The sequence below is a fragment of the Eptatretus burgeri genome, chromosome 6, assembly GCF_056783735.1.
Source record: "Eptatretus burgeri isolate ZD-2024b chromosome 6, Ebu_testis_v1, whole genome shotgun sequence".
Taxonomy (NCBI): domain Eukaryota; kingdom Metazoa; phylum Chordata; class Myxini; order Myxiniformes; family Myxinidae; genus Eptatretus; species Eptatretus burgeri.
In genome coordinates this window covers 22808369-22823368 of record NC_140966.1, presented here as the reverse complement: position 1 = coordinate 22823368, position 15000 = coordinate 22808369, and the positions used below count along the sequence as shown (strand labels likewise).

Here is a 15000-nt window from a genome sequence, read left to right as displayed (position 1 = left end):
GCTCCCACAAACGTTGTAACTTTCACGACGACCTTTGCAACATTGATACTGTTGCTCGACAAGTATGAACCCGCGTGGAAGAGTGGGTGGGGTTTCCCGGCAGGGGCTGAAATGCTGCCCAGAAAGGGCGAACCCATAGGAGCCTCTCCAATCAAGGCGGGGAGTGACGTCAGTTCGAGCGAGCCCCACCCCGTTGAGGGAGGTCCATAAATTCCCGAGCACTCTCTGAAGCAGTGGTGGTTTTTTGGGGAGTTGTAACAAAGGTTGTTCTGAGGTTTTTGACAGGGTTGTGGCAGTTGAGAGTCGAGTGAGGAAGAAGGGTCTTGGAAGAAGTTCTACATGCGTTTCTGACAAGGTTTTGGATAGGGCTCTGAGGGTTGTTGAGCCTGCAGTTCTTTTGAAGCGGAGGGTTAAGCAGAAGGTCGTGAAGGCGGCGTACTTGCCCATGCTGGCCCTCTACAAGGAAAGGAAAGAGCGACCATGACCCCCCCTCCGTGGACTCCGCTATTCACCACCCGAGCTCCGCCACGAACCACGAGTCTCACACGTGCGACTGGGGACCAAACCAACGACCATTGTCAGGTGCCGCACCACGGGGCACCCCCTTCCTCCGACGGTCAGGTACCCAGCTGGACTCTGACCCCCAGCTCGTCTCTCTCTCTCTCTCCTTGGCTGCGAGGGTCCAATAAATAATTCTGGGTTTATTTTAATGTCTGTGTGTGTGTGTGTGTGTGTGTGTGTGTGTGTGTGTGTGTGTGTGTGTGTGTGTGTGTGTGTGTGTGTGTGTGTGTGTGTGTGTGTGTCTGCCCGCCTTTGAAGTAGAACTGAATAAGTGTTTTTGGATCATTGTAAATATTCCTTGCTTGCATATTCGCGTTAAGTCTTGCCTTTGTCTTTTATTGCAAATAAAACGTTAGACATGTTCCCAGTTCGTTTCCGTCCCTTCTTGCATTGGTCCAGCATGGTTCGGATCTGAGTTTAGGTGGGGTTTTATCCTCGGTAATGGGACAATTGTAGCCGGGACGTCCTGGGCAGGCCAGCTCGACTGCAACCGAGCCGGAAAGGTGGGTGGCAGAGTGGTGGTCAGTAGGTGTAATTTTACCGCTGCCGGTAGAGTGAATCCGGTTCGGCCAGGCGTTCCGAGGGCGTGGATTCCCGGTAGCCGATACCGCGGGGTTACTTAGGTACATTGGATCTAGACAAAATAACCCTACGCCACGCGGTCGAGATATTGGCGTTCTACGGTCGGTTAAACGACCCGCCGGCTCGCGGAATTATCCGAGCGATGGCCTACAATTCCGGGGAGTTTGGTTGGAGACGACGCAGCCTCCCCCACCTCGTGGTCGTTCTCGCCACCGACCCCCGGCCCACAACAATATAATGGAGAAGAATGTAAATGCCTATGGATTTAATTTTTTTTAATGCCATGAACAACCCTTGGTACATCACGGGTGATAAAGGTTGTGGTCAAGTTTCATCGAAATTGTGTGTGTGGCTTCAGAAAAGAAAGCAAAACACATTTTGGGGGGCAAACCCCTTCTCCCAATAGACCCTTCTTGACATCAATATTTTTTTTAATGTCGTGAACAAACTTCAGTACATCACGGGTGGTGAAGATGGTGTTCAAGTTTCATCGGAATTGTGTGTGTAGTTTTGGAGAAGAAAGCAAATACATAATTTGGGGGCAACCCCCCTTAAATTCCCTAAGAGCAGATTTTTCTAATGTCATGAACAAATTTGGTATGTCGTGGGTGATTAAGGTTGTCGTGAAGTTTCATCGGAATTGTGTGTATCGTTTGAGAAGAAAGCAAATACCCCTTTGGGGAGGCAACCCATTCCAACAACTCCCACCACCCCCCCCCCGACCCCACAAACTCCCTCTGTGGACCCCTTCAGAACCCGCTATTTTTGTTTATGCCATAATGGGTGATGAAGGTTGTGGTCAAATTTCATTGAAATCGTATGTGTAGTTTCAGAGAAGTTGCACGTATTTGTAGACAGACGGACGGATGGATGGACGACGCGCCATCCCGTAAGCTCCCCGGAATGACTTTACAGGTGAGCTAAAAACCATCCCTGGGAATATTATCACACACGAACTACATTTGGAAGCTGTCCAGGGCTCAGCGATGATCCTTAAGAAAGTCCTTGGCACAAAACTTTGAGAACAGAAAACTTCACAGCTTGGTCCATGAATCGTGACCCCTGACTGAAATGAAGGTGGATGCTTTGAGCCTGCTCTGGGAGGACTCCATTCCACATTCTGATACCCACATATGAAGATAACAATCAAAAACACACACACAGTAGATCTCTGTCATACCTCCTGATGAACCCCACATACATGTGGAGATACAATAGCAGAAAACAGCAGCAACTCCCACATATGTGTGGGTACACACACGCACGCACATGCGCGTGCACGCGCGCACGCACACGCACACGCACACGCACACGCACACGCACAATCGGCAATTTATTCAGGAATCGGCAGGTTGGAGTCAGTGTGATCACCAACTGCAGTACGTACTGTATACAACCCAGAAACCTTAAGTAGCTTTCACCGAAAAATGACGTTACATTTATATAGTCGTTTCAAAGATATGATCACAAACATTATCTTTATATTATTAAAACTCTCATCTTGTATGTATGTATGTATGTATGTATGTATGTATGTATGTATGTATGTATGTATGTATGTTCCCGAAATACAGCCAAAACGGTACACGATAGCACAAAGATTTTCGGCCCACATTACTTAGCATTCTCCTGTGGTATGCAGTATCAAGTTTCGTAAAAATCGGGCAAAGAAAAAAAACTATTAAAAAATCAATTCCCGATTCAGTCAAGTACTCTTCAGGAGAATTTGATCAATGCAAACCTCAGCGGTATAGTTCGCTGAAGCTATCTATTTTTGTTTTTCTTGAAAAGATTTATTTTAAAATTTCAAACATTTAGTATCGACAAAGAACGATATATATTTAAGCAGAAAATAAACATCGACATTTTGGTGAAATACTTCTGTGTTCATTAATAAACAAAATCGTGTTTAGATGATGACGCACAATAATTTATTCGACTTTTTTTCTCCGTTATTTTTTTTTTCACATTGAAGCGCAATATCAAGTTTCGTTCAAATCGGGCAACGAAAAAAACATTAAAAAATCAATTCCCGATTCATTCAAGTACTCTTCGGGATTATTTGATCAATGCAAACAACCTCAGCGTAAATAGTTCGCTGCAGCTATCTTTTTTTTTCTATTTTCTTTTTGAAATAATTTTTTTATCAATCGCTGTCACAATGGGAAACCAACGGGTTCACGGGTCATCTAGTTCTTTATAAACAGCTGCGTGTGACGGGTGGGAAAAAAAAGAGACTTTGGCTCGGCAATTTAGAAAAGACATTAATACTGCAAATGGTTTGGAAATCGGGTGTTATCAAAAATATATTGCTTTGAAACTCACAAAGAGAAGCATATAACCTTTGTAAAGCAGATACGATAACCAAATGCTTTATAAATGGCGCGAGGACAAAGGGAAACCTGATAGAACCTCAATAAGACGCGGGATGAAACTTTGCCACCACGGCACCCATAACAGGCAAAGCATGTCCCCCCCCCCCCCCCGCTCGGTTATCCCAATATGTGTATATATATATATATATATATATATATATATATATATATATATATATATATATATATATATATATATATATATATATATATATATATATATATATATATACACATGTATACAGATATATGTTTTCAAGCACACCACAACCTTGTCCGCACTCAACCCACGCGCTACAGGGTCCGATCGCCAAATCTTCGATTTACCTAATTATTCGCGTGGGTAGGTTACCGAGGGATTGTACCTCAACGGGAACGCTTGGAAACGAGCCGCTTAAGCAGCTCGCTTCCTTTTGGGATAACCGAGCGGGCTATTATCGCGCAGTCCGGTTGGACCCGATCACTTTCCCGGCTATTTAAAAACCAACTATATTCCGAGTGCAAGATGGGGCAGTTCAATGAGGGAATGGACGCAATGAACAGGTTTACATTCACACAAGGACATTTATTATAATGAAGCACGTATGCAATTAAACAAGGCAAAACACAGATGCAATTATATACAAGCAACAAAAGCACGACAAAAGAACTACAACCGTCTACTTATTGTGTAGTCACTTGCACTTAACAGCAGTTCTTACTTATTAGACGGGCCCACGGACACACGTACGCACACACACACACACCCAAGAAATGGTGGCAGAGGCCTTTAATAACGAGCTCCAGCTCGGAGGACAGGTGAGCTGAAACTCAGAACCTATCTCGAACCTCTCCACCTCATGTGGTCTTCAAGTTGTTCGGACCCGGGCTCCCGCGAATCCTCCCGCGTTTCTCAACACGTGCTGGTGAGACGAGGCGCCGATCCTTCCCGTCGATGCGTCGCTTCCCCGAGGAACCACCTCCCGCGCTTCTCAACAGGTGCTGGTGAGACGAGGTGCCGATCCTTCCAGTCTATGCGTCGCTTCCCCGAGGAACCACCTCCAAGAAGAGGCCGATGAGTCGCACCAAGGTGGGAACCAAGATGGAGAACAAAGAGCTCCACAAACCAAGAAGAAGAAGCCACCACTCGCAGCTCGAGCCGGGCGACCAGACCAACTCTCTTCAAAACAAAGCAGCTCAAAGCAAAAAGCTCTCCCGAGCCAAGCAGAAGCCGAAGCTCACAGAACCATCAAAGCAAAAAAGCCTCCAAAAAGCCTCCTCCCGAGCCAGGCCTCAGTCGAAGCTCACTGAGCCAGCCGAAGCAAAAAGCTTCCGAAGGCCTCAACCCTAACGCAAGCCAAGCAGGACCCGATGGTCTGCTGAACGACTCCCCTCAACTCCCTTCTCCAACTCTGCCCACCAACAAACGAAAAGATCTCCTCTTATCCTTCTCCCGCCCTTCCCCCACTCCTGGCGTGACTCATGACTCATGCCCTCGTGCTCCATCCCCCGCTCAGCCACGGGTGGGAGGGAGTTGTTGACATCATGAGTCACGGGACGGCAGGGTGGTTCTTCCTCTTCGCAGAAGAGGGGGAGGGATGTCTCCATTGTTCGTTCTCTAACTATTAAATCCATCCGCAGCGCATCTAATCGATTTCTGAAGATTTAAACAATGGAAGGTGAGCTATCTTGGGAACAAGCACTTATCGACATAGCTGACTAAAGGAACCTGTATGTTGTGTGCAATCGAATTCCAAATTCGTAACAATATATGTATATGTATCTATATATGTGTGTATATATATATATATATATATATATATATATATATATATATATATATATATATATATTGTGACGTCCACGGGACTTGAACAGTCCCGCCAATGTAGAATGAGCCGAAACGATGGAGGCGGTTTATTTTTTATAACCCAAGGATGGCGGTTTTAATCGCTCAACAGCAAACGGGACGAGGAAGGTGGCACGAGTCGCTTTTCACTGAGTTAATAATGTTTATTTCTCTAACCAGAAATAATAATAAGACTCGGCAAGAGGAGGGATCCGGGGCAATTCGACGGGATGGTGGTGTGGGTTCGGGCGTGAGGAAAACACAAACAATTCCAATGGATATACAAATCTCAAACCCTCTAAGGCGCCAGGTACACACACACACACACACACACACACACACACACACACACACACACACACACACACACACACACACACACACACACACACACACACACACACACACAGTGGTCAGGCTTGCCCGTGGTGTCGACGCAACAGTCACTGGATTGGCGTCGGACGAGCTGGCGTTGCGCTCGTCAGGGGCAGGAGACACTGTGGTGCCGAGGTTCCGTCAGCCGTTCGGTCCCATACTCCGAGCCAGCAGAACTCCAGAGCCAACCGAGGTGAGGCACGAGGCACAGCAAGGTCACGAGATACGATGAATCGAGGAACGAACCAGCGCAACGAGAGAGCACGCTCCGAGACAAACATCCTCGACCAGACGCTTTCTTTTTATGACTCTTCCTCCCCTTCTTTTTTGGAACAGAACCTTTTTATATTCGAGTCCTCGTCACTTCCAATCGAGCCCTTTTATTTGCCCTCTGCCGTCGCCTTCCGCCAATCGTGACCACAGGGCGGAGCCATCCGCAGCACTGTCCTGTTATGTCACGGCAAGCCAACAGGGAATACTAAAAGGGTTTACGCATACACACTTACCCTAACCTGTCTCCCTATCTAATTACTTGACAATTATCATTTCCCCCTTAAAGAAATGGACATTTACGAGACAACTTATCACCACTGAATTGCTACTTATTACATTGAGATCCTGGTACAACTTGAACAGCATGGCATACCTAATTAAACATCCTAATTACCCTTTGAATGCATACCACCCCCTCAGACGTAACACTGCCCCCTCCTTTGGTACCGCAGCTCCTGCAAGGTATATCACAGGTGCTACCGTACCAGCCTTAACACTGACTGACTCACACCTAGTTAACCTAACGAAATAAAGTAGGAGGGGCAATGGGCAGCGAGCCGCAGCTAACTTTCCTATCCTGCTTAACGTACTACCCCCTTATGGCCTTATCCTCGCCTAAACAATCATTCATTTTTTTTTTTTATTTAATCACATGAGAGCACTGAGTGAAGTTGCACTCCATCCTCTGGTCATCGCTCCTGTCCAACACTCTTCCAGTGATCTGGGGAGGGGAAACAAAAGGTTCCACAAAAACATAACACTTATACTTTACATTCCTACTCTAAGCCTTAACGACACTATTCACGGGATATTTACACGCGACCGCGTCCCCCAATGAATGCTAATAGACCCAGCATTACCTGGGGAGCCAATTTTCAAATTTGCTTCACCCCAAAATTATGCGGACATCATGCCCTTGCTGCACATGTCAAGTTGTGCGGGATCGAGTGGGACTCACACATCTTCACAACACTCACACCATGGTCATCATTACATTTCTAGGTCATGGTCCCCATTTTAATGATTGCAGGCTGAATCCCATCATGGCCGTGGGATGGGTTACCACAAGATGATGGGGGCATCTCAGATGCAACCATGCCCACAGGTAAGCTTTAGTCCAACCTGGACGTTTCTCCGCCCCGCTCCCTTTGATTCCCACCCCCCTGGGAGCCATCAGCTCTCACCCCGTACAACACACTGGAAGGGGTTTCACGAGCTCCTCTGGCCTTCCTGGGTCGCCAAGGTCCTACCCGCCTTGGTCGCCCAACCAGACCCTCTCCCAGTTGCCTCCAGACACTGTCACCATCAGCCACCAGGGGTGAATCTCCTTGAAGGGGGTCGCAATTCCCGCTCACCGTGAGCCTCAGCAATCCCTGCGGACAAACACATCATCCCCACCCACAAAACCCACACGACTCCCCCCACCCCATCGGCCTTACATGTGACACCTGCATTTCTAACACTTCACCGACCATGACCTTCCCTGTTACCACACCATGTCCAATAAAAAAATCAATTTGTGCACCATACATTTCACTTCTTAACTTGAAACAACTCACACAGCACTTCTCACCCGATCCACGCACAAGCCATTGGACAGCCACTCGTGCCCGCTTTGTTACCAATTACCCACTTTCCCTATTGTCATTCTAAAACCCAGCAGAACTTACAAACCCATGCCAATTTTCCCACAATTCACTATTTTCACAAAGGGAGGGCACTTCGCCACAATCTCACCAGCCAAGCATGGCCCTATATGCTCAGCCCGATCTAGTTTCCCCGACCCCCGACAGTGATCTCCGGACTCGACCTAGGTAAGGGCACCTTGGATAGACCTGGCAGTTCAACAGGAGGATTCATCCTCTCCGGGCTTAAAAGTCTATTGGAGGGTCTCTCCATCGCCGGGTACCGGCAATATCGTTGCATGTGTCCTCTTCGCCCGCACCGGAAACAACTCCCCATAAAAGGCCCCCGTGGGTATCGGTGTAATGTCTCTTCTGGTTCCGGACCCCCTCGGCCATAATCAAATTGCTCTGTTGGCTGGGCTGGACCCCGCCGCTGTGGCGCACCTACTGCCGAATTACCCCTTATCAAACTTGACAGTTTCTGGGAAATTTCCTGAAACATTTGGGTCATGCCAATTTCTCCCAGCCCCCCTCCCTGATCCCGAATCTCTGCCTGTCGGATCGTCACAGATGGCCTCTCGGGCACCCCACCCAGCCGACTCCACGAGGCCAGCCTGGCCGCATACTCGGCCGCTCGGTGAACGGTGGGTGGATCCTGTAACTCCACCAGCGCTCGGACCTCAGGGTCCGGAAGAGCAGCTAAAAATTTCTCTAGTGCCAGTCTGTCCCACGCCTCCACTGTTAGGTCCCGATACGCGATCCTGACTGATTGGTAAATGTCCTGTGCCAGCTCCTGCACTGTCTCGCCAGACTTTAATCTGTGGTGCTGGAGCTGGGCCCGCACCAGATCACAGTTTGCTGCGAACCCAAACCGACGGCTCAACGCCTCGCAAATGTGGGAGCTGGTCAACATCCCCTCCGCGATCACGTTTAACACATCTGCGGCTGGTCCCCGCAACGTTGCCACCAAATTCCCTGTACGTTCCCAGTCATTCCACCCGTTTAGTCGGGAAATACACTCAAATTGCGTCAGAAAAGCTTCAAGGCTCCCTGACCCGTCAAAATTTACCAGGGGGATCACTTTTCCGGTGGCCTGCTTCCCAGTTTCTCCCTTGTCCGAATCCAGCCCAGGGATCAAACACCCTTGTGGCTGCGTATCCAATTTCGGAGCCCCCTGTGGCCAAAGATGTTTTGTGGTGAGGGTCTCATGGGTCAATTTTGCCTCCTGTTCCAAATGTTGAATGGACCGATTCACCTCTTCCCGCAGTATCTTCTGGGCCCGCACAGCCTCCTCCATGGCTCCGTCGCGAGTTTGTAGCTGCTCCTTAACCAACCCGGACACTCTTCTTACTAAACACGGCTCTACGAAGCCTTTATCCAAGTCTCCCTCTTGGCTCATAATTTTATCTTGTTCGTCCAACCAAGCCTCCAATCCTTTTACCTCCTCTGCCAAATTCATCCCTTGCTTCCTCAGCTCTACCCACTCTTTTACTTGCAGCTGCATACGAGCATCCACACAGGCACGATGACGTTCCAGGCCTTCATCCACTTTATCAACCCGAATGTTCGTTGCATCCATTTTATCTACCAATTTTTTCCGTATATTTTCCCCCTCCAATGTAATTTCTACCTTTGTTTCCTCCAATCTATCCTCGAATTTACTTTGTATTTCCCCCAATTTAACATCCACACACTCCTGCATCTCAGTTTTCATTTTCTCCATCTTTTCCCCCAATTCATCCCTCATTAAATCAATCCGTGCACCCAACTGTTCCCCCATTACCCCCTATTGATCTGTCATTTCTGCCCTCTGTGCTGTAATTGCACTCATTAAACTTTCCAACATTGTCTGGATCGACATCGCGCCGGTTTCTGGCGCTGCCGGCTCCATTACGGGCAATGAAGCACGGTCCACGCTCGGAATGGGAGAGGTTCCGATCCTACGCCCGTCTCTCCCTTCTTCCCCCGACACGTGGTCTTCCTCCTCCAACATCTGCACATCCGCCATGGTGCAGAAGTCCCGTTTGCCGCCAATTAAATTTAATTTGAAAAATCCCGCCTAAATTTTCCCGCGCTCGCGCGCTTTTCTGTTGTAATTTTATATTCTAATTCATGGCGAGATTTTAATCCTGGTATATTCTCCCGATACCAAATATAATTTAGAGGGGTTCGAGCATCCAACACCCTGACACCAATGTGACGTCCACGGGACTTGAACAGTCCCACCAACGTAGAATGAGCCGAAACGATGGAGGCGGTTTATTTTTTATAACCCAAGGATGGCGGTTTTAATCGCTCGACAGCAAACGGGACGAGGAAGGTGGCACAAGTCGCTTTTCACTGAGTTAATAATGTTTATTTCTCTAACCAGAAATAATAATAAGACTCGGCAAGAGGAGGGATCCGGGGCGATTCGACGGGATGGTGGTGTGGGTTCGGGCGTGGGGAAAACCCAAACAATTCCAATGGAAATACAAATCTCAAACCCTCTAAGGCGCCAGGTACACACACACACACACACACACACACACACACACACACACACACACACACACACACACACACACACACACACACACACACACACACACACACACACACACACACACACACACACACACCATAGCTGGTGGTCAGGCTTGCCCGTGGTGTCTACGCAACAGTCACTGGATTGGCGCCGGACGAGCTGGCGTTGCGCTCGTCAGGGGCAGGAGACACGGTGGTGCTGAGGTTCCGTCAGCCGTTTGGTCCCGTACTCCGAGCCAGCAGAACTCCAGAGGCAACCGAGGTGAGGCATGAGGCACAGCAAGGGCACGAGATACGATGAATCGAGGAACGAACCAGCGCAACGAGAGAGCACGCTCCGAGACAAACAGCCTCCGAGACAAACAGACCAGACGCTTTCTTTTTATGACTCTTCCTCCCCTTCTTTTTTGGAACAGAACCTTTTTATACTCGAGTCCTCGTCACTTCCAATCGAGCCCTTTTATTGGCCCTCTGCCGTCGCCTTCCGCCAATCGTGATCACGGGGCGGAGCCATCCGCAGCACTGTCCTGTTACGTCACGGCAAGCCAACAGGGAATACTAAAAGGGTTTACGCATACACACTTACCCTAACCCGTCTCCCTATCTAATTATGTGACAATTATCATTTCCCCTTAAAGAAATGGACATTTACGAGACAACTTATCACCACTGAATAGCTACTTATTACATCGAGATCCTGGTACAACTCGAACAGCATGGCATACCTAATTAAACATCCCAATTACCCTTTGAATGCATACCCCCCCCCCATCAGACGTAACAATATATACAAGCCGGTAGGCGGACATGGGTAGTCGACTACCCAATAGAACCTGACGCGATGGGCCCGTTCGATGGGGAATGACCTGAGGATTAAGCACAAGAAAATTCATGACTCCAGCTTCAAGGGTTAATGCTGCAGATTGTTTTTTCGTTAAAATACCCCCACAGTGAGGTTTTCGGCCGTTGCTAGGCAACGGAGGGGTCCATAGCAACGGTTCTTTCTCACACATGACTAGGACATACCATGAACCTACCATACCAGTTTCATGTATATCTGACTCATAGTCTCTGAGATATAACGAACTTCGTTTTTTTATTGTTTTCGACCAGGGTTCATTCAAAGTCTATCTTCTCCGACAGTTTTCATAGGATCCGGCTGGAAATTTTTGACAATATGGCTGAATGTACTGCCCACAGTCGCTCGTGGCCCGATTTTTGAAAAAATTAAATATATATATATATATATATATATATATATATATATATATATATATATATATATATATATATATATATATATATATATATATATATATATATATATATAATAGTTGCAGAACAAAAGAGTTTGTATTGATACCAATAAATATTTTCATCAGGTTGGAGTACAATAATTGTGAGAAAAAAAAATCTATATAGCTCATCTTTGACTCTTCATTGCCTATCATCAAGTTAGTTGATCAAAAATTTTGCTTGAAAGGTTTTGTGACAAATTGTGAGATACACAGTCGACTGAAATAACTCGTTCAGTTGAAGATTGCATTAGCAATTGCAGTCATGGCAAGCATGAGCAATTAAGCTCAAATTCACCAAAAAATGATATCAGCACTTCACACAGATTTATGCAATTGCCAAACAGAAGCAAAGTTGCAAACTTCAAACATGCCTGATCCATCTTTCTAAACAACTATCCATGAACGATCAATCATTGGGTTACTTTGTGTTCCATTGGAATGTTTCGATAAACGCAACCTTCTCAGCTGGATCATGGTAGGCTCGGCTGGGGAACTTCACAAATACAGAGTCACGGATGAACGTGAGGTATGGCTCAAATCCAGGAGTACGAAGTCCGGCACCGAGATTCTCCGGTACACAGACGTGGATGAGTGCACTCAACAGTCCACAGAATGCACGAGTCATTGGGTACTCTTCCAGCCAAGATTCTATTTCATTCAGTTCCATCTGTGGCAAGAGCGAAGAAAAACAAAACACTTTACCTTTGAGACAGACTATAAAGCCTCTTCAAGGTATTTTTCACTCAAGGTACAGCTACTTCCACAAAAGCAATAAAATAGGAATGCAGCATCAGTTTGACACCTTGAGAAATCTGACTATTGCATGTCAAAAGGTTGTTTTTTTTAGAGTTGTTGATGAAATATATTAAGCTGCAAACAAACTGGATGGAAAAGGGGAAAGAAAAAAAAAAACTTGTGATTAGACAACTACGTAGGCTTATAAATAAAAGGGTTAGGCTGGGAGCAATTCAGGCTAGTTTGAACTTCACAAGAGGGTTCCAATTTTAACAGCAATTGCAATTTGATTGCCGAAATGAATGACGGCACATATTAAAAGACACCGCGATGCCAGATGGCAGCACAGCAAAGTCAGGGCAAGAGAGTCAAAGTGGCCTTTTGCAAGGCGACAGGAGGTATTATTACAATGGTTCTGAGGTTAAAAGCCTCTTTTAAAAACATAATTCATCACCGTTTGACATTTGTAGAACTTCAATTGTGCACACCCGCTGCTATAAGAGGGAGGGATGGGGAGGGGGGGGTATATAAAGTGTGGCCTTTTTATTATATCTACTGATTCATTGCTCATAGTGGAGCTTGTCCATACATTACATGCAGGACAAAGACATCTGCAGATATCAGTGTACTTTTGGGCCTGCAGGATGGCCTGAAGGTACGCACACTCGCCTCCAAGCTGTCTAGCCTGGGTTCGAATCTCGGCCCTGGTGTTTCACAAGCAGGGTGATTAATCAATGTGTGTGTCATTCCTTGGATGGACGTTAAACTGGTGTCCCATTTGCTGGTTATTAGCTAGTGGATGTTCTAGATCCCACGTACTTCACAAAAAGTAAGCAAGCTATCGCCAGCACTTTGAACAAATTCCAAATTCCTGCTCTAACCTAAAGGGGACACTGCATCAGTCGCATAGCCACAACCTCAGCTAATGATGCTCCCTTGAAGCATTGTGCTGCATACAAAAGAAGACGCGTGCTTTGATATGGATTCCAAGGACATTAATGGACAATGAACAAGCACATATGGTAGATAGGGTTTTAATCTCAATTAGATAGCCAACATCATGAGCTCTGGGTTCAGATAGAAACACAAACAGAACAACCCATAAGGTTGTAATTATTCGAGCAATAAAATTGCAAATGGCCATTAAACACTTGAACAAAAACATTCTTGCTCATTTACACCTTGGAGCACATGGTTATATGAAAGAAGATATGTCATGTATTTCATGAAAATAAAAATCGAAAGACTGTAACATTCCATCTGTGCACAGCAAACTAAAATAAGATGATGTATGAACGCCCAGGGAAAGAAAAAAAAACTGCAGAAGATATAAATCACATTCTCCTTACGAAACGCACCAAGCAATCACGTGAGACAATTCCAAATTTTCATCCGAGTAGCTCTGGAATTTCGATTTTGATGAATGTAGTTATTATAATCACTTCATCCTCAATTGCAAAATGACACCGAAAGGTTCACACAGAATAGAGAATAAAGACTTAAAATAAATAAAACACTGATGAGAAACAAAATGCCATACTAACCTCAATTCCAGTGCTCGGCCTTATATTGGGAGCTTTTACAGTCTCAAGAATCTAGAGTTGAAAACAAACAAAGTCAATGGCAGAAAGAGATTAACATAAAGTAAAGAATAGAGCATTAAAATGCTAAAACAAATTGCTGATGAAATATTTATCCTCCATTGTACAACTTAAAGGGCTATTGGGTCACTACAGGCCAAAATCAATCAAGAACAAACAAGTCTGCCTTCAGTTTTGATGAAAATTTCTCAGTAAATTGATATGTGCGGTATTAGGTTGTGGCCCGAATTTCACAATAGGATAACCCGTTCCTGAGATGGAGGTCACAAGAGCCAAAGGTTTAGAAAAACAAAAAAAGGCAAAATATTTAAGGCATGAGTGGGCACTGAGAAGAGAAAGAGTGTGCTTGAAGGTGCCATTGCTTGCCTGAGCCATCTCAATTGCTTGCCACAGGGAAGTCGCTATCTCTGTGGTACCAGCAAAAGCAGAGATGGTGTTCAACAGCTCAGCCTTGAGTAATGGAGGTATGCTGCACTGCATAAGGCCCAGTACCGTCACCACAAGCATCCATTGGGGATGCTCGTATAGAAAAAGACGAGCACTTTCACACTGGAGAGAAATGATGAAGAAACAGGTAAAAGTGAAATACAAACAAATGCCAAGCACTTGGGGGGAGGGAGCCAGGGGCGGGGGGGGTCCACATGCAATGTCCCCACTGTTGTCAAGACAAACACAATCAACCCCTACCCCTTCCCAAAACCTCCACTGCCCCTCCCTCCCCTTTATTCTCCATGGGGCCTACACCATCCCAAACAAGTTTGGTCACAATCAATTAAAACGGGTAAATAGATTACCCTTCCCCTTATTCCAAATCCCTCTCGCCCTCCCCCCCCCAAATCTCATCATGTAGTAAAGCGAGTAACTTCATTTTTTCTTTTTCCTTCACATTAACTGCCTATGGGACCTACACTATCCCTAACAAGTTTGGTGATGATCATTCAAGCTGTTACAGAGATCACTTAACTTTTCAACCATAAAACCCAAACGGGTTTTATCTTCCTGCAGACATGTTTATGTCTGCAGAAGCAGACAGAAGTAATAAATACCAAATTATGAAAACCACCTTTGTAGTCCATTTGCCAGAGAAGTAACCTTGTTGTCCTCAAAAGTGTATGGTTTTATGGTGGTTTCTTGTTCACAGGCATGCATAGACAAAATTAAGCTTGGTTGCCCGGATGGCAACCATGGGGAAATCTGTTATTTTTGTGCAAATACAAGATG

The 15000-nt window shown here is 46.1% G+C and overlaps 1 protein-coding gene across 1 annotated transcript in view; it reads right to left on the bottom strand.

Annotated features, from left to right (window-relative positions):
• Window positions 1-15000, bottom strand: part of NUP205 (nucleoporin 205) — a 327963-nt gene that overhangs the window by 216045 nt on the left and 96918 nt on the right. Inside the window, exons 14-16 of the mRNA XM_085884280.1 lie at window positions 14146-14328; window positions 13723-13773; window positions 11901-12110 (exon numbers count right to left, since the gene is read on the bottom strand). Of these exons, the coding sequence (XP_085740406.1) occupies window positions 11901-12110; window positions 13723-13773; window positions 14146-14328 (444 nt within the window). The remainder of the gene's footprint in view (window positions 1-11900; window positions 12111-13722; window positions 13774-14145; window positions 14329-15000) is intronic.